The 26,924-nt window shown below is 50.7% G+C and overlaps 1 protein-coding gene across 1 annotated transcript; it reads left to right on the forward strand.

The window, feature by feature from the left end:
- The first annotated feature begins 205 nt into the window (after positions 1-205).
- SLC35C2 (solute carrier family 35 member C2) lies at positions 206-7,622 on the forward strand. The gene is made up of 9 exons (XM_061630685.1): positions 206-444; positions 573-714; positions 1,669-1,732; positions 1,823-1,895; positions 1,997-2,165; positions 2,245-2,328; positions 3,408-3,583; positions 3,849-3,978; positions 4,154-7,622. Exons 1-9 carry the CDS (start codon positions 289-291, stop codon positions 4,261-4,263), a joined length of 1,104 nt encoding a protein of 367 aa, XP_061486669.1. The 5' UTR covers positions 206-288; the 3' UTR covers positions 4,264-7,622.
- The last annotated feature ends 19,302 nt before the right edge of the window (positions 7,623-26,924 follow it).

Consider the following 26,924-nt stretch of genomic DNA (forward strand, 5'->3'; position numbering starts at 1 on the left):
CCCGGGATGCCGAGGGCTGTGGTACTCGGAGGCCCGGAAGGTGGGTAGGGAACGCGCGACTCTTGTGCTGTGAGTCTAGGGGTGCTGGCGTGGGGGGAAGCCGCTCCTCCCAAGATGCCTCGCGCGGGGGAGGGTCGCATGGCTAACGGCAGGAGGGGCGGGGACTGCGTGGCCCAATGAGAAGAGGCACGGCCGGACTCCGGAAGTACTCGCTTGGTGGGCGGGGCCAGGGCCCTCCGCTTGCTCCGCTCCTTCGGCGAGAAGAGGCGGCCTCTCGGGCCCGCCGGGATGCGGCCGTCTTCGCTCTCTCCCTCCTCCGGCCGGCGGCAGCGGCAGCACCGGCGCGTCCCCGGCGCGTCGTCCGTGGCCCTCGCGGCGGGGCTGGTGCTTCTCTACTACGCCTTCTCCATCGGCATCACCTTCTACAACAAGTGGATCATGAAGGTGGGGGAGGGGAAGAAAGAGAGGGGCGCCTCCGCGGGCGGAGGGAGGGAGGGAGACGCCCGCGCGGCCGCCACGGGCCCACTCAGCCTCGCCTCGCCTCGCCACCTTTCTTCTCTCTCTCTCGGCAGAGTTTCGGCTTCCCGCTCTTCATGACGCTCCTGCACCTGTTGGTCATCTTCCTGCTCTCTGGCCTGGCCCGGCGCTGCGCCAAGCGGCCCGCCCGCCCCCTCCTCCCCTGGGCCGCCTACCTGCGCCAGGTGGCCCCCGCAGGTGAGGAAGTAAGGAGCGAGCCTCTTGCTGGGGGCACCGGCCGGGCTTTGGCTGACAGCCTCTGCCCGCCTGCTGCTGCTGGCGACACCCAGCTCCCTTTCTCCCATGCGTGGGTCGGTCGGGTGAAGCGGTGAAAGGGCTGATCTGCTGCTTGGGATCAGCAAGGAGAGGAGTAGGGTGAAAGGTCACTGGCTCTCCTTGATGCCTGCCCTGCTCTTCAGCGGGTTCCTAGTGTAGCGTCTGGCAAAAACTTCAAATTGCAATGAAACACATTCAAGCAAAAACATTGATATGCTGTAACAGGTGAGTACTCAGTAGAAAATGTTGCTTAGTATTAAAATAGCTTGTACAAGATTAAAAAACCTGGGAAAATAAAAAGGTCTTGCCTGGTACAGAAATGGTGTCAGGGTAGGCTCTGGGTGGCCTCACCTGAGGGAGCATTCCATAGCCAAGTTGACACCACAAAGTAGGCATCCAAAGATGGATCTCTGCTGACCTGGCTGGCTTAGTGGCATTGATACACAGCCCAATTAATCATGTTTTCTGGGTGATGGAGAAATTGAGATCAACAGAATGCAATTGACAGCTTTTTCCCCTCCTAATCCTCAGACTTGGAGTCATCTAGTAAAACCAGAAGGAGATACAGGAAACAGGGAGGAAAAATATGTTTTCACAGAATGTATAATTTAATTTTGTAGTTCCCTGGCAGACGAGGCAGTGATGGCTAGTAGTAGTAGTCACAGAGGAGGAAGGGGGCTCCTAGTCAGGATGACTGACTGACTGACGAGCCTCGGTGTGCAGAGGCAGTCTACCACTGAATGCCAGTTGCTGGCGGGGGGGGGCAATTTGGAAGGGCTATGGCTGTGCTCCTCCTCTGCTTGGGGGCTTCCTGGAGGCTTCTTGGCTGATGTTCTAGTTGGTCTCTTCTCATGTCCTCCTCACTTTGCCTCTTAGCACTGTCAACAGCCTTGGATGTGGGGCTCAGCAACTGGAGCTTCCTCTACATCACTGTCTCCCTGTAAGTAATGGGGGTTTGCTAGGTAGACAGCCTGTTTACCTGTCTTGCTCCCGCCCTGCCTAACGGCCGCTTTCCTGTCTGACTTTGCAGCTACACCATGACCAAGTCCTCAGCCGTCCTGTTCATCTTGTTCTTCTCTCTCATCTTCAAACTGGAGGAGCCAGTAAGACTCCCAACCCCACCCCCTCCCCAGGGCCTAGCGATGGGGCCCAAGCATCGGGCCTAGGTGGCCTCGGCCAACCAGTGCTGTGTTTTTCTTGCCAGAGAGCCGCGCTGGTGGTGGTGGTGCTGCTCATTGCCGGGGGGCTCTTCCTGTTCACCTACAAGGCCACCCAGTTCGACACCGAAGGCTTTGCCATGGTGCTAGGCGCCTCTTTCCTGGGAGGCATCCGCTGGACCTTGACACAGATGCTTCTGCAGAAGGATGAGCTGGGTGCGTGCACATCTTAGGGGGCTGGGGGGGAGCCTTAGCTCCTTCCTCTTGACGGGCTCCCCTTTCTCTCACCCCACAGGGCTCCAGAATCCCATAGACACCATGTTCCACCTGCAGCCGGCCATGTTCCTGGGCCTCTTTCCCCTCTTTGCTGCGTTTGAGGGTAAGTTGCTTGGATAAGGTGGGCAAGCAAGTGGTCCCTGAGCAGAAAGGGGAAGGGTGGGGAGAGAGCGGTTGTGGAGGAGGGAATCCTGGTGCAAACTGCCCTCTTGCGCTGTTCCCCCAAAGTGTGCTTATCTGTGGGGTTCCTGTTCCAAAATGCTGCCACCGTCAGGGTGTCAGCTTGGATGCAAGCCCTGAAGTTTTTGGCTGGCATGTTCTGAGCTATAGGGTGGTGGAAGTCATGATTAAAAAAAAAAAACAACAGATTCTGTGGAAAATGGGAATATATACAAAATCAGTTGATCAGACCTTGACTTTGTTACAGTAAGGAGGTAAGCATATTGGGTTGTAGCAGGTATAAGCCATGCTCAGAACAGCCCCATTAAAATAAATAAATAAATAAATGGGTATAGAATTGTAGAGTTGGAAGGAGCCTATAAGGCCGTCGAGCCCAACCCCCTGCTCAATGCAGGAATCCAAATTAAAGCATCCCCAACAGGTGGCTGTCTAACTTAGCTGCCTTAATTTCCCTACCTCTGCTCTGAGTGTTACAAGCCATAGGATATAAGGGAAGAGGACAGCTAGTAGAAAAACATTGCATCAGTTGAATATATTTAATGAAGTAGAAGCTGTTAGTTAGTTCTTTAGTGCTAGTCAAATAGCAATGACAAATTCAGAGCCTGAGCCGTACAAAGTAGCTGCACCCAAAGGTAGATATTTGGACTCAGAAATCATTAGTAGGCCTCATCATGGTCATGCAGTAACAGGAGTTGCTCATTGTCCTACAGAAAAAGCTCGGAAGTGACAAACCCCTAAGTTAATAAAATAACTTTACTGGTCATTTGGAAAGAATATTTTCACATGTATTTTTATTTTATCTACGTCAACATCCCTGTAACTGGGCTTTGCTTTCCTTGGCCCCTGGGAGGCAGGAGGAGCCCTGAGGGTGTTTTGGCCTCGCTGTTGGGCCCAGGGGCTCTGGGTGTAGCTCTGAGCATCGTAACTAGGAAGTCCAACCTAGAAGATGGGGGGACCCCCGTTGGCCCTTGATGGAGCACAAGTCCTTCCCCTCTTCTCCAGGCCTGCCCTTGTCTGCATCGGAGAAGATGTTCCGCTTCTACGAGGTGGAGCTGCTGCTGGTCCTCTTGGGAAAACTCACCCTTGGGGGGATGCTGGCGTTTGGGCTGGGCTTCTCTGAGTTTCTCTTGGTGTCAAAGACCTCCAGCCTTGCCTTGTCCATCTCTGGAATTTTCAAGGTATTTGGTAGCATTTCCTCCTTAGGGCGTTGCCTGTCTAGACAGCCCAAGGCTTCAGCTGCTTCTTTGGCCTTGGTGGGAGCGCACAAATACTTGGCAAATCCTCCGTTGCCCTAAGAGTGTCTGAGGTCTCTTATGCATCTGTGGGAAGCATTTGACCCACTTCCTTCCCAATATAAAATATCTAGCTAGCTTCTGAGAACTCTCATCTAGGAAATGCTCTCTGCTGCTGTTGCTGTGACCTCTCCTACTCCCTTGTTCTCAGGAAGTCTGCACTCTGCTGCTGGCCACACATCTCATGGGAGACCACCTGAGCCTCTTGAACTGGCTGGGTTTTGTCGTGTGCCTCCTGGGTCTTTCCCTTCATGTTGCCCTGAAGGCCCTCAGTGCCACAGGTAACGTGTGGTGAGCGTGGGAAGGCAGGGTGGGGCACCCTCTTTGGTCTTGTACTCCCTGCCTACCCAGTCTTTTTTTGTGGCAGGGGGTGGGATTGCTGGAATAAGCCCATTTGCTTCCAGAGTCCTGCCTGGTGCTTGGGCTTACCTGATAGATGCCTCCTTCTCTACCCAGGGCAAAAGGGCACTCATCAACCCAAGGAGCCTGGCTCCAGCCCTGACTTGGAGCTGCTGCTGCTGCATCGCCAGGAGCAAGAGGATCCCGTGGGTTTCCCCCAACGCTGAACCACTCCAGCAGCTCAGCCTGGATGGGCCTGGCAATCACAAGGCAGGAGTGTGGCAGCCCTCTTGTGTGGCCTGGGAGCTCATGCTGGGGTCTGTGGGGCTTATGGTGGGGCAGTGTCCCAAAGGAAAGATGGGGAGAGGCTGAAACAATTGGTGTTACAGGAAGGGTCTTGGGGGCCAGGTCATAGGATGCTTGGGGAGAGGGAATGGGGTGCAGGCACTGAGGGGGCGTGACTGGCCCAGATAGCACACTTGGTGCCGATTGTGAAACTAAGCTGAATGTGCCATGCTGAGTGCTCCCTTGGCCTTGTGTAGGGGGGCAGTGGGGGCACCTCATGTCTGGACCCATCCTTCTCTGCCCTGTGTGCACCTTTCTTTGGCTTAGGGTCGGCAGCTGTGCATGTTGCGTGCAGATGTGCCAATGCACGGAAAGGCAGTTGGTGTGATGGACCAGCTGGGCTGAAGTTGGCTGTGGGGGGGCATTTTGCTTTCATCTGCTGCTGGATTTTGCAGTGGTCCTTGAAGCTGGTGGAGAGTTGATGTCACAGTGGTTTTTGAAAAGGGACACTTTAAGATGACCCTTGAGCTCCAGGCCGTTGAGACTGGAGTCATTGGCTGCCAGTTTGGTAGCCAGGGCTGAGGAGTAAGTTGCAGAAATGTGCCTTGGGAGGGATGTGGGCGAAGAGCAAGACCTTTGGGCAGCTGGACTTGCAGGTGAGCAAGTCTCGGATCACTGTCTCAGGAGAGAACGTGGCAGTCTCCTTGCTGGTTCACCTCGTCCCCAGCCATGGCTGCTTAGAACGGCTAAGAAGCTCACAAGAAGGGTGTGGCAGTGCCCACTCGGAGGGCGTGCCCTGTGGAAGCCCTGCTGGCAGGCAGTGAGGTAGGCCTCTGAACCCAGAGTGCCCTGGACGAGTTGATGCATTTTCAGTGAAGAGAAGCTGTTCCTTACCATCTGGCCAGGATGCCCCTTGGAGAACATGACCCATTCAGAGAGGATTCTTTGGCACAAGGTTCTCTTATGGTTGTCATCATTATGACCTTGAAGGAGGTCTGGGAATTTCCTCTACCCATCTCTGGGCTCAGGAGAATAGTGGGATCCCCATTTTTGGACCCCTGACCCCTGTGCATCTTTGCTTTGAAGCAAATCCCATTGAATTCAGCTGAACTTGCAAGTGAGCAAGTCTCGGATCACAGCCTCAGGAGAGAACTTGGCAGCCTGCTGGCTCACCTCGTCCCCAGCTGCGGCTGTTTAGAATGGCCCCGAGAAGCTCACAGGAAGGGTGTGGCAGTGGCTACTCAGAAGTGCCCACCGTATTTTAAAATGTGACTACGCCACCCACTCCTATGTAATGGCAACGGTGATGCTTGCAGTTTTTAGGAACCTTAGGAGAGTCTTAGTTGGACCAAAGTGGGCCCATCTCGACCAGCATCCTGTTTGCCACAGGGCCAACCATATGCCCAAGCAGGAAGCCCACAAGCAGGCCCTGAGCACAGCAGCAAGGCTCTCCCCACTTGTGATTCTGAGGGACTGGTGTTTAGGCATGCGGATGCTGGAGGCAGCACATAGCCACCGTGACTAGTAGCTGTTGATGGGCCCCTCTGCCCTTTGGATTTCTCTGGTCCCCTTCTGAGGCCACCTGAGTTGGTGGCCCTCACCTGGTCTCATGGAAGTGAGTTCCATCGTTAGCAGTGCGCTCTGTGAAGAAGTGCCTTCCGTTTGTCCGTCCTGAATCTCCCTCCACTCTTCATTGGATGACTCTAGCTGGGCTCTAGCGCAGGGAGGGAGGGAGAGCAACTTCTCTCCGTTCACGTCATGCATAATTTCATGCACCTCCAATATATACCTTTTTCTTTTCTAAACTGAAACTGTTGTAGCTATTCCTCATAGGGAAGTTGCCCTAGTGCCTTAATTGTTTTGGGTTTGGGGGTGGAAGGCGTTACACTTGATCATTGTGGTTGCCCTTTTCTAGACCTTTTTCCGCTTTGATAACACAGATCCTATTTTGAGATGAAGCAACCAAAACTGTGCACAGTATTCTTGTCTGACCACCATAGACTTTGATAAAGGCAGTGTAACTACAGTCCTACCCTTATGAAAATCTGTGGTATGATTGAACTTGGAATGCTGTATACATCTTCATTTTCGATCTGTAACTTGGGATTTGCCTTTTTGACAGCCACTATACATTCAGCTGATGCTTTCATCGAGCTGCCCTCTAGAACCCCAAGATCCTTCTCGTGATCAAGTCACTTGGATCCCATCAGTATATATGCAAAGTTGGGATTTGTTTTAGTCCAATTGAACCCTATTGCCATTTTATTGTGCATCCACCCAGCTTGTTTGCAAAAATCCTTTAGAGCACTTTGCAGTCTATCATTCTTACCCTCTTGAATCATTTCATGTCAACTATAATCTTGGCCACTCCTCATCCTTTAACACAAAATCATGTATGGTCAAGTTAAAAAGTACAGGAGGCCCCAACACGGCTGTGTTTCTTTCATTATGTGAATGGTCCATTTGTTTGTCCTTTCTGCTTCCTGTTCAACCAGTTGCCATTCCGTGAGAGATCCTGTCCTTTTATTCCATAACTGCTAAATTTACTATGGAGTCTGAGAACACAAGGGAGGGGTTTTTGGGAAGAGAGATTAGTTGCTTCTTTATAAATGTCTGCTAGTATCCTCAGGGAGGGTGTTCAGTATCTTCCGCACTCTTTGCCTTTGTGACACTTTGCACCACTCTATCTGGGGCAGGATTCCTGAATTGGCATTCAGCTAGTGACCTTCCTTCTGTTCCAGTATTAAGGAGGCTGGGTTTGGTTAATGGTGCAGCTGGGCCGCCTCACTGGCTGACTCTTTTCTGGTGTACTGAATAAAATGCTTTGTTTTTCTTCCTCCTTAACATGCTATCTATCTGGCTTTTATCAGATTTGATTTGGGTTTTTGTCTTGGTTGCCTCTGTTGCAGCAGTGTGGCTGTGGGCACCTTCTTGCCTTCTGTAACCCTTTTGAATTTTACCATGTGGGATCTATTTTAAGTTTTCTTCTCTGTGCTTTTCCTAATATGCGGCATACTTTTTTTTAAAAAAAGAAGCAACTACAACCCTTAAACTTTCTCAAGGGATTTGACCTCTGCCTGAAGGAGAATGACCCCAAGATATGATACCTGGGTAAATCTTTTCAGTTAAGGAGTGGTGGTGTGTGAGCCACGATCAGTAGCAGAAGGCTGGCAGGAATCAAAAGGGGACTTTTACTGGCCAAAATGGGAAGCATTGTAATGTACATTCCGCACTTAACACACAACTGCCTTGCAGCCCCCTTGGCATCAAAAGGCAAGCTATAAACAGTTGAACCAAGAAAGCATAATTGTCTGTGTCTTAAATATTTTAGTGTGAACTTTTGAAAGAAAGTGGAAGAGGCCCACATCCTCATTCTTCTGGTGCAGCTGCAGAACTTGACCTGCTAAGGAACCATGCGTGTCCCCATGTCCAGCCTCGCATTCCCCAAACCCTCAGCTGCTGTGTCTGTGGACCTGCCTTTGGTGTGCTGACTCCTCCCCCTGCTTTTACCCCTCGTTTGGGCGTAAGCACCATTGGCGCCTCCTCAGCCCCAGGCTTTAGCTTGCTCTGTCTCCTCTGCACTGTGGGGAGGGGGGGCTTCTTGGACCATCAGATGCTCTGCCCTGGCAACACCCCACACGCATCTGGAGGAGTTGGTCTCTCGTCTGGCTCTTGGGTGTCAGGCTGCTGCTCAGCTCTGCCAAGGGCCTGGCCATAGCCTTCCCTTATTCCCACTGGGTATGGGGTTAAAGTGGCCAGGGGCCAGCCACTGTCCTCCAGTGTGCACCTGCAGACTTTTCTGCTGGGGCAGGCTGTGGGTATGTCCGTTTCCGTGGGCTCATTCTGCAGGGGCTTGGCTGAAGAAGGCCCGTCTCTGTGCACGTTTGGTCATGGTACAGGGCAGAATATGTTGTGTTAGCTGGAAGTGATCATGGAGACAGAAAACAAACATTAGAAAAAAGATTCCCAAAGAAATTTCCAAAAGCAAGGAAGAACGAATGCCTTCTGTGTTTAAACCAGTTCTGAAGGTCCCACTGTCCCATCTCAAAGGGCACAATGTAGGAACAGGAAAGCCACTGCAAAGAGCAGGGCAAGGGATGGCCTTGGGTGGCTCTTCCCCGCAAGGAGGAGAGAGCGGTGGAGGCAGCCTTGAGGCCTCTGTGACAGAGAAGCGGATAAATGCCTGCTTGCTCTTTGTCCTGTCTCCAAGCATTGAAGCAATGTTGAGTCACAGGTTTGAAATGGGCCAGGAAGGAAGCCCCCCTTCACATGGTGCCTCTCTTACCAGGGGCAGGCTTTGCCACAGCATCTTTTGAAGCCTAAGAACTCATGAGAGACTAAAAGAACTGGGCATGTTTAGCCTGGAGAAGAGAACACTAAGGGGAGATACGATAGCACATGAAAGCTTGTCACATAGAGGAGGGCCAGGATCTCTTCTTGATCGTCCCAGAATGCAGGACACGGAATAATGGGCTCAAGTTGCAGGAAGCCAGATTTCACAACTGAACATCAGGGAAAACTTCCTGTTAAGAGTGGTACGACAGTGGAACCAATGACCTAGGGATGTGGTTGGCTCTCCAACACTGGAGCCCTTCACGAGGCAGCTGGGCAGGCACCTGTCGGGGATGCTTTAACTTGGATTCCTCCACTAAGCAGGGGGTTGGACTTGATGGTCTCAAAAGCCCCTTCCAGCTCTACAATTCTGTGATTTGTGGTGGGATGGAGGGAGGAGCCTAGGTGGGTGGACCCTGCCATCTCTTGCTGCTAGTACTGGCAAGAAAAAGGCATGTTCCCTTCCATTCTGGCACTTCTGCAGGTCGAGGCCCCAAAGGGGCTTCAGATTGCTGTGGTTGGGTTGGCACTCAGGGAATGGACAGCAGGTGGCGCTCCTGCGCCATGCCCAAAGCAGCAGTGTTTCTTCTGTGTGTTCAGGGCCCACTGGAGCTCCCAGATCAAAAACGGCAACGGTTAGAACCCAGAGGGAGAACCTGTGGCTCTCTTGAGGTGGTTGGCCTCCAGCTCCCATCATGCTCCCTGACCACTGGCAATGCTGGCTGCTGCAGGCTGATGTCCAGAAAACTCTCAAGGGCTGGTTTCCCATCCTAAACCTCAAAGTGCCAATCACTTGGATTGCCTTTTCCTGCTCCACAGCATCATCTCTGAGGTGGGCCAGGGAGAACTGAACACCCTCCTCCAAGTGTAGCTTGATGGGCATACAAAGGCATTATGCAGAAAATATCGGCAGAGTTTCCCCCTGCAGTGAGGGTGGGGGACCTTTCCGGTCTGAGGGCCACAACCCTTCTGTGCAGTTTTCTGAGGGCCATATGGAAAAGTGGGCAGAGACTAACGAAAAATCCAGCTTTTCACGGTAGGCTAGTTTCTTCCCTTCCTCTCTTCTCCCTCCAGGCAATTATGAGGCATTATCGGAGTTCAAGAACAAAAAACCTGAGGGTGCAAAGTACGCCCAGTGGGGCATGGCTGAGAAGGTTGCATTTGGTCCCAAGGCCTGCAGGAACAAAAAACCTTTCCTCGAAGCATTCAAGGTGTGTGTCATAGGTCATTATTTCTGTCTTCCTTGTAACACTCCTTTGTGGCAGACCAGTATTACTGTCTCCGCAGTGCAGGGAGGGGCTCTGCAGGCCACATGCTTTATAGGAACCAGGAGTCAGTCAGGCACTTGGGCCTGAGTGCCTCATTTGCACAGAGCAGCTGCCTCACTGGCAGCTCCTTTTGGCATTTGGGACCTTCTCAGCTGCTGGCGGCCACAGCCGCGTTGCAGTGCCAGAGAGAGGGGCTGCCAGAGCCCTCTCCTCTGGCAGTGGGGCTGGCGCAATGGTAGCTGCCACAGAGCAAGCAGCCTTGCACTGTCCTGTCCTGCCCCATGAATTAAGCATGCCCCTGTGGGTAGCTTGGTAATACTTCCATTAATGGAGAATTTCTCTGCCTCGCTGGGGAAAAGAGACTTGTTTGGGCCTCATAAATCCAAGCAGTGATCCTACAGTAAAAAGCAACAAGGAGAGTTCATTCATTCTGGTGCCCCCTTCAGTAGCATTGCCTACAGCTGTGGCATTTAGTGAATGACAAATGCCTGCACCAGGTGCATCTGTGCAAAGGGAGGGAGAGAATGGCTGGCACCCAGGCGCAGGCTTACCTCCTGCTGGATCTGTGGCAGGATGGAAGGAGACATTACACTCTCCCAAATTGCCTTTGCTCTGGGACAAAACCATTGCCCTGTCTCCACCCCACCCCCACTCTGACACAACCACAGTAAAATCGGACTGCCCTGGCTTTGTGGGGTTCTCTATTGCACTCCCCCTGCATGAGGATGGCTAGACCGTAATTTGGTGACTAGAGAACGTGCTTTGCCTGCAGATGGCCGCAGATCCAGTCTGTTCATAGAGTGCAGCTGGGAGTGGGGCCAGGGGTCACTCTGCTGGCCATAGTGGCCACTACATGGCTTGATGAAGCAGCACAGCACTCAGTCAGAGACAGCTTGTTATGTCCACAGATGGGGGTCTGCCCTACACTGCCTGCAGTTGTCCAGACATCCGCATTGCACAAGTTCTGTCTGCTGTATTTGTTGCATATCACGGTTCCAGGGATGGGCCTTTTGCAGAGGGGAGGGGGAGAGTGCAGCATGGCCCAGCTGGGCACGCTCCTAGGCCGCAGCCTAAGCAGGCATGGTGCTTTCAGGGGGCTGGTTCAGCTCAGCTTGGGTGAGGGGGAAGGGGCACTGCTGGGCACTTGGTGTGGCCTCTTCAGGGCATGACAGGAGATGAAGAGATGGGCTGCCCCTTCTAGGAGAGTGGGGGTCTTGCAGCTGAGATGGCGGCCATTCTTCCACCTGCTGCCGTCAGTCATCTTCTGGAGCTTGGCAAAGGTCACTGGCTTGTTCAGATGAGGGAGAAAAGCATCAGCTGCACGGCGCACCCCTTCCCAATGTTACCAGCCGCCGCAATGTCTTTCACCCTTGCCTCTGCGGGAGGGGCCACCAGCAGCCCTGTAGGCAGCTGGCAGGAGGGGCTACAATCCACACACTCCCTCCCCATCCTGCCTAATTCCGCCAGGCCCTGAGCTCAGTGACACCATAAATCATGTTTAGTGTGATGCGCCATTGCTGCGCTAATTGCTTGGTGCCTCTGGCTGAGTCAGCACATCGCTGGGCAAGCTCGTCTGAGTGAGGGGCCGCCGTCTCGGGGAAGGCCTCAGAGGAAGGGGCGCAGAACGAGGCCCCTCGCCAGGCTTGAACAAAATGCCTGCTGAAGGCACCTTGGGCAGGGGGAGTCCAGGAAGGGCTGCAGGAATTGGAAGCCCTTCAATTTCTCCTTGCTTAACTGACGTTAAAGGGCACTTGTGGGCATTAGGGTCGTAATGGGTGGCAGTGCCGGGATAACAGGCTTGTGGGGATGCGGCCAGCAACATGTCCTCTCGACCCTTGCCCTCTTTAGCTTATTAAAGATTGCCGAGGGGGTTTGACCAAGTGGATTTAAGGTGGCCAGTGCCTCATTTTGGGAGTGGTTCCAGCTGCCTTGAAGGAGGCGGTGATCCGACCACTCCTGAAAAAGCCCACCCTGGACCCATTGGTTTGTGACAACTACCGCCCAGTCACAAATACCCCCTTTGTAGGGAAGGTGGTTGAGGCCCAGCAATTGAAAGTAATCTTGAATGACTATCTCGCCCCATTCCAATCCGCATCCAGGCCTGGTTATGGGACTGAATCGGCCTTTGTCGCCCTGATGAATGACCTTTATCGGGAGGACGGGGAACTCTTACTTGATCTCTCAGCGGCTTTTAATACCATTGATCATGATATCCTTCTGGGTAGACTTGGTGAGATGGGTATCGGAGGCATTGTTTTACGGTGATTCCGATCCTATCTCCAGGGTTGTTTTCAGAGAATAGCATTGGGTGATTGTCTTTTGCCCCCCTGACAGTTGTGCTGTGGGGTGTTGCAGGGTACTGTCTTGTCCCCCATGCTGTTTAATATCTATATGAAGCCCTTGGGAGCAGTCATCAGGAGATTTGGGGCGAGGTGTCAGCAGTACACTGATGATACCCAGCTCTACTTCTCTGTAACATCTGAATAGGGAGAGGCTGTACAAGCCCTGTACTGCTGCCTGGACTCGGTGGTGGGCTGGATGAGGGCCAATAAAATGAGTCTGAATCCCAGCAAGACGGAGGTGCTGTGGGTTGGTGGTTACCAAGTTCCGATAATTGGTCAGTTGCCTGCTTTGGACTGGGTCATACTCCTCTGAAAGAGCAGGTCCGTAGCCTGGGGGTGCTCCTGGTCCATCTTTGTCACTAGAGGCCCAGGTGACCTCAGTGGCTAGGAGTGCCTTTTACCAGCTTTGGCTGGTGAGACAGCTGTGGTTGTTTCTGGACTGGGATAGCCTAACCACTGTTGTCCACATACTGGTAACCTCCAGGCTGGATTACTGTAATGCGCTCTATGAGGGGCTGCCTAACAAGCGGCACCTGCTGCCCCTCAGTATAACTGCTCTCTCCCCTTTCTTTGTCAATGACAGACCCAGAGCAGTTCACAAAATAAAACATTGCCTCACATCATGAAAATAATAATGTAATAAAAATGAAAACAGCAAAAGCACCCCCCCCCACCAGCAATTAGGAGGCACAGAATGCAGAAGGAGGACAGGAGAGAAGAGGTAACTTGATTCACAAGAGGAAATCTCCACATAGCAACATCTCAGCCAGGTGCCCCCCAAAGACTCCCGAAACCCCCAAACCGCCCTTTGGAAGGGCCAAGCCTTCGTGCGGAGCCTAATGGAAGGCTGGGCAGAGGCCACCCTTGGCAAGGCCTTGAGTCTGCAAAGGGCAGGGAGGGAGGGAGGCGCATGTAGGACTGAGGGAGCTACTCCCCACCCATCCCCTGCCCACGCCTTTAAAGACCAAGAGCAGCCCCAAGCCAGCAGGCAGCCAAAGTAGTGCCCTCCAAACAGTCAACTGTTTGCACTATTTTAAGATGCTAAAGCAGGGCTGGGGGGCGCGTTTTATGCAACCGGCCGCATTCCCTGCTGGGGAGTCCCGAATGCCGGTGCTGGGTGGTCTGGAGCCGGGGCGCGGTCCTTCTCCGGCTCTGCTGGCCTCTGCCCCCCCCCCATTCCACGTGCCTGAGATTTGGCCGCGGGCTGCAGATTGCCAGCTCCTCGCCTCACGGTTTCGGAAGGGAGCTCCTGCAGAAGGGCGTGATACCAGCCTAGCGCCGAGGCCCTGCTCGGAGGCCGCCGCGAGTGGGGGCTGTGCCTGGCAAAAGGCGCCCTGTGTCGGGGCGACTCACTCGCACGGCGAATATCTTGCATAGAGAGCGGGGACGGGACCTGACGGACTCCAACGCCATCTGGACGAGCGCCGCAAGCCGCCCGCCCCCTCGCCTCTCTTCTGGAGCAAGCCGGCGGCTGAGGCGGTCTCCCTCCCCGAATCGTCCGGAAGTCTGAGTGGGAGGCGGGCCTTTTGAAGAGTGGACGGGGCGGCAGCGACGGGCCTGGGCCGCTTGCTGGAGTCCCGACCGCGCAGGCGTAGGGAGGCCTCGAGGGCTGCGGGGGTTCCGCTCAGAGGAGCTGCGGCCGTGGCGAGAAGCGGCTTTCTGCTCCTGGCGCGGCTGGAGGCGCCGGGGCGGTCATGGGGATCCTGGCTTGGGTGTGTGAAGTCTCAGCTGCCGCCAGGCCATCCGCCCCGGCGTCGGCGGGGACGAAGACTTGGAAGGCTGCCCGCTTGGCCAGAGCCGGACAAGACCAGAGCAGCCCTCGCGCCCTGCAGCAAAGAGGCGGGGCGGGGGGGCTCTCCTCGTGGCGCGGCCCCTGCGCTGTCGTCCGTTGGGGCCTTTAGGCCTCCTCACTACGGCCCCACCACGGGGGCAGCATGTGGCGCAGAGCTGGCGACCTCGTGGCCTCCGGCTCCCAGCAGGCCCTGGCCAGGGCTGAGAGGAGCTGGAGTCCAAGGGCTCCTGGGGGCCCCTGGCTCCCCGGCTAGACAGGCTGGGTCACCGGAGGGTGGCGCTGGGCTCGCAGCTGGCGGTCCCGGCCAAGGCGCCTTTGCCTCGCCCTCCAGGGGAGTGTTGGAAGTGGGGCCAGAGCACCTCCTGTTTTGTTCTTTTGTTTAAGCTCCAGAAGGGAGACAGAGTTGGGGTCCTCCAGATGGACAGGCCTGACTGCTTTTACCTGTGATACTCTGACTGACTTCCTTCCGGCTGTTAGACTGATACGTCTTAAGGGAGGCTTACCTGCCCCTCCTTCTGCCCTTTCCACTCCTTTCTTCTCCGACTGGGAGAGAGGAGACATCCTTTTGTCTCTGCTCTCTCCCTCCTGAGCCGTGAGGGCAGCTCCCGCACCTGGGCGTTACACCTCCAACTTAGTTAGAGCTAGGTATGCCTTTCTATCTACTATGTATTCCTATAAATAAACTAGCTTTTCTTATTTTACTAAGTCTCCAGTCTCAGTGATGCTGATGCAGGGTAAAAGCCTGCTTTCTTAGGTAAACGCACACACACGCTGGCACACTTGCATATCAACATCTGCTGTTACTCTGCTGTTGTTGTGCTGCTTTAAACTGATTGGAGGTGAACCGGGGAAGCTGACTTGTACTGCGCCAGGCCATGTAGGTCAGGATCGCCTGCCGGCCTGGATTCCAGGCAGAGTCTTGCCCAACCCTGCTTGGAGATCCCAGGGAGTGAACCCTTCTGCAGGCATAGCCAATGCCCCACCGCTGAGCTGTGGGGGGCAACTCCCTCGGCTGGCCAAGGCAGCTCCTGCCCCCTGCTGCAATGCTCATTTTAGAAGGCCATGTGGCCCAGTGCCCCGCCCGGCAGCAGCAGCAGCCCTCCAGGGTTTCAGACAGGATTCCCTCTGGCCCTGCCTGGAGATGCTGGCAGGGATTGTACCTGGGGCCTTCTGCATGCAAGTCTGGTGCCCTGCCTCTGAGCCAAGGTGCCAGGGGAGGTTGGGGCTCCCCCACCCTGCCCATGAATGAAGGTGACTTTGGCGAGAGGCTTTGCTTGCTGTCACACCCTGGATTTGCATAATCCGGCATGACGGTATGATAATGATGTTTGTTAGAGACAGGACACAATAAATTAGTACCATTAAGTTGTTGCTGCAAAATGCAAAGCAGATGATTTACAGCGGCTGTGCAGAGCCGCGGCTGGGATGCAGCAAGGCGGGCAGGTGAAGGTGAGAAGGCCTCTGTGGGCCAGACCATGACAGCCGTGCAGCCCCTCCCCAGAGAAAAGGGCAGCAGAGCCAGACTCAAGAGCACGACGTGAGACGGTGTGTGTCTCTACATCGCAAAGGCCATCTGGGGATTGGTGCCCTTCAAGGACCAAGGCAGAACCCAGGATCTGTAACTGGATCCCACCACCCCATGCCGTGTCCCCCAAAGGAATATAAGAGGCTGCCTGATACTCAGTATTGTTTACACTGACTGGCAGCAGCTCTCTGGGCTTCAGACAGGATCTTTCCTGCTGGGGACTGAACCTGCGGCTGCCTAAGGGCAAAGCAAGCGCTCTGCCCTGGAACTGTAGCCCTTATGCTGAGCTACTCCCTATCCCCAGGCCAGATCCAGGCTCTCCTGGATTAAAATGGTTTTCCAAACCCAGCTCATTTAGAATTTAGGCCTGGTTGTGGCATGCAGACTGTTTGTGAGGAGAGGGAGATGAGGGAGTGTGGCCCTCCTAATCCTCCATGATCTCTCAGCGGCTTTCGATGCCATTGACCAAGGCATCCTTCTGGAGTGGGTATTGCCCTGTGTGTGTTTGTGTTGCTTAATTTCGTTTAAAGCGACACCACAGCAGCAGAGTAACAGCAGATGTTGATATGCAAGTGTGCCAGCGTGTGCGTGCGTTTACCTAAGAAAGCAAGCTTTTACCCTGCATCAGCATCACTGAGACTTGAGACTTAGTAAAATAAGAAAAGCTAGTTTATTTATAGAAATACATAGTAGATAGAAAGGCAAACCTAGTTCTAACTAACTAACTAACTAAGTTGGAAGCATAACACCCAGGTGTAGGAGTTAGCCCCATGGCCAGGAGAGAGAGCAGAGACAAAAGAATGTCTCCTCTCTCCCAGGCAGTTGGAGAAGAAAGGAGGACAGAGGACAGACGGAGGAGGGGCAGGTAAGCTTCCCTAAAGACGTAACAGCTGGAAGGAAGTCAGTCAGAGCATCACAGGTAAAGGTAAACAAGCCTATCCATCTGGAGGACCTGAGCTCTATCTCCCTTCTGGAGCTTAAACAAAAGAACAAAACAGGAGTTGCTCTGGCCCCACCCCAACAGTGGGGAGGGGGTTCCACTCCTACTTAGATGGCCCTCTCTGTGGGGGTGGGGGTGTGTGCGTGCTGCAGGGTTCACGTCCGCCCCCCATACTGTTTAGCATCTACATGACACTGCTGGGTGGGGTCATCCAGAGTTTTGGAGTGCTTTGTCATCAAGCAGGTCTGTACATCTGCTGGTGTGGCAGGGGATGCACTCGATGTCTGGCCTCGTTAATGGACCAATAAGCTTAATCCAGACAAGGGGGAGGCGCTGTTAGTGGGTGGTTCCCTAGGGCAGATGGGTGGGGTTACACTCTCCCTGAAGGAGCAGGTATGTCACTTGGGGGCACTCCTGGATCCACAACTGTCGCTTGAGGCTCAAGTGGCCTCGGTGTGCAAAGTGCCTTCCATCGGCTTCGGCTGATGGCCCAGCTATGCCCCTATCTGGACAGGGGTGGCCTCTGGTACCCTCTAGGGTACATTACTGCAATGTGTTGAATGTGGGGCTGCCTTTGAAGGCAGTTTGGAAACTGCAGCTGGAGCAGAACTCAGCAGCCAGATTGCTGCCTAAGGCAAGAAGGTCTGCACATACAACTCCAATCTTGGTGTGAGAGCATTGGCTGCCTATCAGTTTCTGGGCCCAATTCAGTGTTGGTGTTGACCTATAAAGCCTTAGGCAGCTCAGGACTGCAATACCTTAAGGACCACGTGAACGAACTGGGACCGTGCGCTCGTCTCCATTTGCCCTCTCCAAGGAAGGTGAGGGGTCTTCTCAGTGGTGGCTCTATGTTTATGGAGTACTCTCCCCATGGAGGCATACCTGGTGCCATAGCTGTCTCTTTAGGTGCCGGACAGAAACATTCACTCACGCCTTTGGAGCTGAATTTTCTACTTATCTTTTGGTGGGGCAGGGTTGAGTAGGTTATTCTCTTTTATATATTGGTGCATTTTAACTTATTTTTATTATTTTGTTTGCTCTTGTGAGTTGCTTTGTGTTCACCTTCCTGAAAAAAAGCATCAGATGTAAATAATGATAACAATCCCTGCCCTCCTGCCTTTCCCTGGACCCCCCTCCTCCAACACCAAGGGTCTTCTGGTTCGCCATGCACCTGAGGCACCACTCCCCTGCCCTGACTGCCTGGCTGCCTTCCTTGGCCCTTTAGCCTTTCCAGGGGCAGAGGTAAGGGCCAGTCCTGGCAGCATCCAATCTCTTGCCTTGGTGCTGACCCCTCGTCTGGATTCTCATCAAAATGCCATCCTGTTCCTCCCCCCCTTTTAACCTGGATCAAACCATTTCCACAGTTTGGGTGATATTTTGAAGAGGATGTCACCATCTGGAGGCTACGCAAACCTTGCATGCCTGAGCAGCACTGAATCCACCATAAAGCGTCCATTCTGGAAGGTGCCTGTTTGACAGAGCCAGCTCTGCTGTCCCAAATCCTGTTGATGGGCAGGTGAGCAAGGGGTCAAAATGGAGGCCAGGCTATTGCAGTCCAGGAAAGCTGTAGCTGATGAATCAGCCTCACTTGGGCATAAGCAGTCCTACCCATGGAAGCCAGTTAGAACTCTTCCCTTTAGGCAAACTTGTGGGAGGAAAGTGGGATCCAGGAGTACTCACAGACTACAAACCTGTTCTTTCAGGGGGAGTACAATCCCTCCCAGAACAGGTTGTAAACCTAATTCCCAGACGTGGGATTCACCCACCCACAGCACTTGTGCCTTATCAAGATTTGGCCTCCGTTTATTGGCCTCCAGTCCATCACTGCCTCCAGACATCCATCCAACACCTTTACAGCCTCTCCGGATTCCAATGGACTGGACAGAGCTGTGTGTCATCAGCCTCACTGTTGGCAAAAAAAAGGTAAAGGTGTCCCCGCACTTGTAGTGCGAGTCGTTTCCGACTCTTAGGGTGATGTCTTGCGACATTTACTAGGCAGACCTTATATATGGGGTGGGATTGCCAGTTCCTTCCCCAGCCTTTCTTTACCCCCCAGCATATGCCGGGTACTCATTTTACCGACCACAGATGGATGGAAGGCTGAGTGGACCTCGATCCCTTTTACCGGAGATTCGACTTCCTCCTTCCGTTGGAATTGAACTCCGGCCGTGAGCAGAGCTTTCGGCTGTGTTACCGATGCTTACCACTCTGCACCATGCTCCAAATCCTCAGATGATAGCTCCCAATGATTTCAGAGAGATGTTTAATAGCATCAGAGACAGATTGGACCCTTGTGGGACCCCACAGGCCCAAAGCCATGGAGCTGAGCAACAGTCTCCTAGTACTACTTTCTGGTAGCGGCCTTGCAGGTAGGAGCAGAACCACTGCAACACCATGCCTCCAACTCCCACCTCCTTTAGTTGCTCCAGAAGGACACTATGGTCAATGGTGTCAAAAGCTGCTGAGAGATCAAGAAGAACCAACAGGGTTCTCTCCTGATCAATATCAGTCAGGGCCACCAAGGCTGTTTCAGTGCTAAAACCAGGCCAGAAACCAGACTGGAATGGATCTAGATCATCTGCTTCCTCCAGGCATACCTGCAACTGGTCAGCTACCACCTTCTCAATCACCTTGCCCAGGAAGATTAGAGACTGGACGGTAGTCTTCTAAAACCTCTGGATCTAGGGAAGAGCTTTTCAAGAGGCTCTTTCAAGGCAGTGCACCTCTCCTGTAGTGAGGCACTGACCACTCCCTGGGCCCATCCAATCAATCAGTCAATTAATCCCCTCTTTCTAGATGTTACCAACCTTGATGGGCAGGGATCAAGAGGGCATGTAGTCAGCCTCACCGCTGCAAGCGTTTGTTCACATCACAGACTGATCCCAAAGGTATAATTCGATGGCGCTCCAGGTGCTCCAACAAGCCTGAACTAATTGTGGCATCAAGTTCAGCCTGAATCCAAGTAATTTTCCCCTCAAAGGGAGTTGCAAATCTCTCATAACAGGCTACTGAGTGGTCTGTTGTTGATGACACCACTTTGGTCTGGACCAGCCAGTTTACCCTCTAAACAGCGGTGCTGGGCAATTCACCAAGGTTGCAGTAGAGGCTGAGAGAAATGCTCTCTTCACTGCTACTACTCGGCTGTGCTAGCAACAGCTATGTACTCATACCTCTCTTCGGTCAGATTTATTTATTTATTTTTATATTATTTATATCCCGTCCTCTCTCCCAGTAGGAGCCCAGGGCAGCAAATAAAAGCACTAAAAACAGATCAAAGCCATAAGTCTAAACTTCACCAGGAAGTGGTCTGACCATGAAAATGGAGTGACATCCACCCCCCCATCTCCAGACCACCCCTTCCTCCATCTGGAGCAAAAACCAAGTCGAGGGCGTGCCCTGCCCTATGCATCGGGCCGGTGACAACTTGAGACAGCCCCATGGTCATCATGGAGGCGATGAAGTCCTGAGCTGGAACACTAGAGGCAGCCTCAGCATGGACATTGAAATCACCCAGGACTAGCATTCTGGCGCCTCCAATACCACAGCTGAGGCAGCCTCCGCCAGCTTGGTCAGAGAAGCTGTCAGGCAGCAGGGTGGATGGTACACCAGCAGCAACCCTAGTTTCCTGTCTCCTTGGTCCAACACCAGGTGCAGGCCCTCACAGCCAGCTCCAAGACAGAGTGGTTTCCTGGTGACAGAGATGGAAGTTCTGTAGACCACAGCACCTCCTCCCATCCCTGCAGCCTGTGCTGGTGTTGCACTGAGTATCCCGATGGGCAAAGCTGGGTCAGATCAACTCCTCCCAGCTCACCTACCCAGGTCTCAGTAATGCACACCAAATCGCACCATCCACGATCAAATCATGGATATGTGTGGTATTGTGTACCAATCTGGTGTTAATCAACAGCACACACAGGCACAGCAGATGAGCAATGGGGAACCCATCCATGTGAGTAGTTCAGTACACATGTAAGTGGATATAATTGCCAAGGAAGTCCAACAGTGTCATATCTAACCAAAAGACAAAACTTCTAGAAAATGAGATTGGTAAAAAGGAAGTTGAAAGGGAAAGCTGAGAGGATCTGATCTCTCCAGAATGCTTCAGACTAATTCAAACTCACAGTAGGAGAAGCTCAGCTAGTCCACATTCCACAGATCAGGAAAGGAGGTACCACCAAGTCCAAGAGAATGCCAGCATGGTTAATGACCAAGGTAAAGGACAATATTAGAGACAAGAAGACACCTTCAGAAAATGGAAGTCTTGCCCAACTGAGAATAACAAAAAGAATGCAAGAGTTGGCAAAAGAAATGCAGAGAAACTTGTTGCTCTTCACTGCGAGATATTATTTATTTATATATTATTATTTATCAGATTTCTATCCTGCCCTTCCTCCCAGTAGGAGCCCAGTAGATGTAGGGCAGTTCCCTGTGCCTGAACTAACTTTCCCCTGAAGCGTCTCTGAAGAACTGAAGAAAATACAGAGGTAACAAGACACAGAGTTTAGGCCTCATTGACAAATTAAAAATGGACAAATCACCAGGTCTGGATGGCATCAACCCAAGAGTTCTTAAAGAACTTAAATGTGAAATTGCTAATCTTCTAACAAAAATATGTCAGTTGTCCTTAAGATTTACCTCATTTCCTGAGGACTGGAAAGTGGCCAATGTAACACCAGTTTATAAAAAGGGATTGTGAGGAATCCAGGGGAATTATAGCTCATTCTGTATATGTTCCCCCTCTAAGATGCACACTTAATGTGGTGAGGGGATCTGAGAGTCTTGAAGAAGCTGAGCGCAATGCCATCAGGAGTCTAGACCAAGACACTAGACTCCTAGCAGGGGCACGCAAGGCGGAATGGTCAAAGCTGAGACACCAGACTGAGATGCAGCCAAACTCAGAGGAAGGCAATGGTAAACCACCTCTGAATAGCTCTTACCACGAAAACCCTATGAACAGAGTATCCAAAATGCAACACGAGATCGTGCTGGAAGATTAGACCCCCAGGTCAGAAGGCACTCATCGAGCTACTGGGGAAGAACAAAGGACAAGCACGAGTAGCGCTGTGACTAATGACGCAGCTGGGTCAAAGCTGAAAGGAAGCCCAGAGGCTGATGTGCACAGATGCGAAAGGAGAGTCCGGAGTTGTACGACGCACACAATAGGAACATGGAATGTGAGAAGCATGAACCAGGGAAAGCTAGAAATTGTCAAGCAAGAAATGGAACATATCAACATTACAATACTTGGCGTGAGTGAATTAAAATGGACGGGAATGAGACATGTTCAATCAGGCAACTACAAAATATTTTATGCAGGAAATGAGAAATCAAGAAGAAACGGGGTTGCTTTAATAGCGAGAAGTGATGTAGCAAAAGCAATTAGGAGCTACAACGCAAGGTCTGAGCGAGTGATATCAATAAGATTAAACGGGAAACCTATTAACATAACCATCATCCAAGTCTACGCTCTAACGTTAAACACAGAAGAAGAAGAATTGGAGAGATTTTACACAGAAGTACAGGAGGAAATTGATAACACACCAAAACAAGATATGATGATAATCATGGGGACTGGAATGCAAAAGTAGGGAACAGAGAAGAACTAGGAATTGTGGGGAAATGGGGCTTAGGAGACAGAAATAAAGCAGGAGAAAGACTTATTGAATTCTGTGAAACCAATAATTTGTTTCTTGCAAACACATTATTTGAGCAACTGAAAAGATGACTGTACACGTGGACATCACCAGATGGTCAATATAGGAATCAAATTGATTATATAATGGGTAGCACAACATGAAGAACTTCCATACTTTCTACGAAAACAAGACCAGGAGCAAACTGTGGTACAGATCATGAACTGGTAATATCGAAAATCAGAGTAAAGCTAAAGAAGAAAAACAAAGCAATTATAATGCCAAAATACAATTTAAATAACATCCCAGAAGAGTATAAAGAACAAATAAGGAACAGATTTGAGGCGTTAAACTTAGTTGCCAGAGAACCAGAAGAACTATGGAGTGAAGTCAGAGATGTTATCAGGGAAGAATGCAAAAGGACAATACCTCTAGTTAAAAACAGAGAAAGACCCCAATGGATGACTGAAGAAACTCTTAAAATGGTTAAAGAGAGAAGGAAAGCAAAAGCAAAAGGAGATAGAAACACGGCCAGAACCCTAAATGCAACAATACAGCCGCTAGTACGTAGAGACAAAGACAACCATTACAATAATTCTTGTATAAAAATAGAAGAGAACAACAAAAAAGGTAAAACAAGAGCCCTATTCCAAAAGATTAGAGAAATGAAAGGGAAATTTAAACCGAGTAAGGATATTGAATAATCAACAGGAGAACACACTACCTGACCGAGATGAAATAAAAGGAAATTGGAAGCAATACACTGAAGAACTCTATAAAAGAGATGCAATGACGATAGATTAATTCATGGAGGAACCATATGAAGAACCAGAAATATTAGAATGTGAGGTGAAAGCTGCTATTAAAATACTGGGGGAAAACAAATCACCAGGAAGAGATGGCATACCAACAGAGTTGCTACAAGCTACTGAGACTGAATCTGTCCAAATTTTGACAAAAATCTGTCAACACATATGGAAAACTAAACAATGGCCCACAGACGGGAAGTGTTCAATATACATCCCCACTGCAAAGAAAGGGGATCCCATGGAATGCAGTAATTATCGAACTATTGCCTTATTATCCCATTGAAGTAAAGTAATGCTCAAGATTCTACAACAAAGGCTCTTACCATATATGGAGCGAGAAATGCCAGATGCCCAAGCTGGATTTAGAAAGGGAAGAGGCACAAGAGATCATATCACAAACATATATTGGATAATGGAACAGACTAAGGAATTTCAGAAGAAAATCACCCTGTGCTTTATAGATTACAGCAAAGCCTTTGACCGTGTAGATCATGAAAAACTATGGAATGCTTTAAAAGAAATGGGGGTGCCACAGCATCTGATTGTCCTGATGCGCAGCCTATACTCTGGACAAGAGGCTACTTTAAAGACAGAGTATGGAGAAACCAATTGGTTCCCCATCGGAAAGGGTGTGAGACAAGAGTGTATTTAACACCCTGTTTATTTAATCTATATGCAGAACATATTATATAGAAAGCGGGATTGGACCAAGATGAAGGAGGTGTGAAAACTGGAGGGAGAAATATCAATAATTTAAGATATGCAGACAATACCATACTACTAGCAGAAACTAGTAAAGATTTGAAACGAATGCTGATGAAAGCTAAAGAGGAAAGCACAAAAGCAGGACTACAGCTGAATGTCAAGAAGACTAAAGTAATGACAACAGAAGATTTATGTAATTTTAAAGTTGACAATGAGGACATTGAACTTGGCAAGGATTATCAATACCTCGGCACAGTCATTAACCGAAATGGAGACAATAGTTAAGAAATGAGAAGAAGGCTAGAACTGGGGAGGGCAGCTATGAGAGAACTAGACAAGGTCCTCAAATGCAGAGATATCCCTGAACACTAAAGTTGGGATCATTCAGACCATGGTATTCCCGATCTCTATGCATGTAAAAGTTGGGCAGTGAAAAAAGCGGATAAGAGAAAAATAAACTCATTTGACATGTGTTGGAGGAGAGCTTTGTGCATACCATGGACTGCGAAAAAGACAAATAGTTGAGTGTTAGAACAAATTAAATCAGAACTATCACTAAAAGCTAAAATGATGAAACTGAGGCTATCATACTTTGGACACATCATGAGAAGACCTGGTTCACTGTAAACCGCCCAGAGAGCTTTGGCTATGGGGCAGTATGTAAGTACAATAAATAAATAAATTCACTAGAAAAGACAATAATGTTGGGAAAACCAGAAGGGAGTAAAAAAAGAGGAAGGCCAAACAAGAGATGGATTGATTCCATAAATGAAGCCACAGACCTGAACTTACAAGAGCTGAACGGGGTGGTTCATGACAGATCCTCGTGGAGGTCGCCGATTCATAGGGTTACCATAAGTCGTGGTCGACTTGAAGGCACATAACAACAACAAAGAACAAATTAAACCAGAAGTATCACTAGGAGCTAAAATGATGAAACTGAGGTTATCATACTTTGGACACATAATGGGAAGACATGATTCACTAGAAAAGACAACAATGCTGGGAAAAACAGAAGGGAGTAGAAAAAGAAGACCAAACAAGAGAAGGATTGATTCCATAAAGGAAGCCACAGACCTGAACTTACAAGAGCTGAACAGGGTGGTTCACGACAGATGCTCGTGGAGGTCACTGATTCATAGGGTCACCATAAGTTGTAATAGACTTGAAGGCATGTAACAACAACTGTATACGTTTGTCTCACATATGCATGCCATGTTTCAGGGTGCGGCCACAGAGCACCTGTGAGAGAGACCTTGGCTGGGTTTCCCCAGTGGAGCATAAAGCAATCACAAGACACGCGCAAAGGGGCAGAGGCTAAGCAGGGCTGGCAGGAGGGAAGCTGCGGACAGGCAAGGTGGTGCGAGGGGATGAGGCACACTGGTCAAGTCTGTGGCTTTTCCCTGTTCTTTATGACACGGGCGCAAGGATTAAGGATGGGGTGGGGGAGAAGATTGAAAAACTCCCACACCTAGACGGTTGCCACAAAAGAGAGGGAGAACATCTCCCTCCTGGACCAGGAATACTGGCAGAAAGCATTATTAAAGAAAAAAATTATTAAGCATATAGAAGTCTTGCTAATGCAGAGCCAGCATGGCTTCTGCAAGGGTAAGTCCTGTCTCATTAACCCTTTGAGAGTGTCAGGGCCTCTCCATATTAACAGTATTGATCCTGATTTGCTTGCATAAAACTTACACAGAGGTTAGATTGTATCTGGTCTTCACTGAACCTTTGTTCTGATTTGTTTGCAGAGCACTTTTATGAAAGTGAGGATTCACTGGTCCTGATTTGCTAGCAGAGTGTTTACATGTCTTCCTGTTAGAGCCTCTGATTGTCCATTGTGGAAAAGAGGATACAGGATAGATAGGCCTTGTGTATGATCCAGCAGGGCTCTTTTTTGAACAAAAGATATTTTGGTCTCTCAGACTTATTCCATGACCTTGTAAGTTTTCTACTGAAAATGACTTTTGGTAAAAACAAAATAGCTGCATTATTTGTCAAGGAGAAAATAACATTATTATTATTATTTATTAAAATAATTGCATGGAGTAGACATCACACAGGAGGAACAATAATGATGGGGCAAGTGTGGGTGGGGTGGGGTCCGATGGGGAGACTCTTCCCCCAATTCCTGTGCCAGCCTAAGACATTTTGTGCTCGGAGCAGGGGGTCAGACTCGATGGCCTTATAAGCCCCTTCCAACTCTACTGTTCTATGATTCTGTGTGGTCTGAAGCAGAGCCCAAATGCCCCCTTCCCTCCAGGGCCAGAAGCACTTCATAAAGTCTCCTTGCACAACCCAGCCACCTGCCTCTGGTTCCCTCCCTCTTCTATAATAATAATAATAATAATAATAATAATAATAATAATAATAATAATAATAATAATAAATTTTATTTCTGAGTCTCCTATCTGGCTGAGTTAACGGCCACTCTAGGCGACGTACATAATAAAATGATATACAACATATACAATATAAACCAGAATACAATATAAACCAAAACCAAAACCCCCAATTAATCTAAAACCACCCACATCTATACAAAATAAAACTAGTCCGCCCCAAGAGTCCTGTAGGCCTGCCTAAATAGCCAGGTTTTCAAGACCCCGCCCCCTCTAGACTGCCCTGCTGCGCAGCCCTAACCTTGCTTCCCTTGCTGATATTCCCAGCCCTTGACCCCAAAGGGCAGCAGCAACCACCCTACGAGTTCAGAAGCGCCCGCCCCAGCATTTGTCCCTTGAGGCTACTTCCCCAGCCTATGGAGACTTCTGACCCAGGAGAAACTCACAGGGGAAAGAACCCTTTATAGAAACTTTGGAAACTCCTCTCTGCTTCTCTGACCCTCTGCACTGTAGTGGGGGGAGGGGCGGATGAGGATTTGCCCCTACCTACACCCCCCATTACGTATACCAATGGTGCTGTAGATTGCGCGTGAGCTGCTCGCATGCGCTCTGTCTCTCTCCTTTATTGGCACTGCTACCTCCCCCCCCCCCAAGTCTTCCTTGGCCTCTCTCCACAAGGCTGGTTCTTGCACAATGCCAACAAGCATTAATACAAATGTTTTGAATGTGTTAACAATGCTAATAGTATTTCCGTACTAATTAGTAACGCTGTTCGAACGAACTTCTCTCTTAATGATATAAATTACCAGCAAACCAAACTGAGAGGCTGAAGCTGAGAGCCAGACTGAGTGAGCATCAATTAATGTGTGTGTGTGTGAGAGAGAGAGAGAGAGAGAGAGCGCAAGGGGAGGCTTC

This window comes from Rhineura floridana, chromosome 6, assembly GCF_030035675.1.
Source record: "Rhineura floridana isolate rRhiFlo1 chromosome 6, rRhiFlo1.hap2, whole genome shotgun sequence".
NCBI lineage: Eukaryota > Metazoa > Chordata > Lepidosauria > Squamata > Rhineuridae > Rhineura > Rhineura floridana.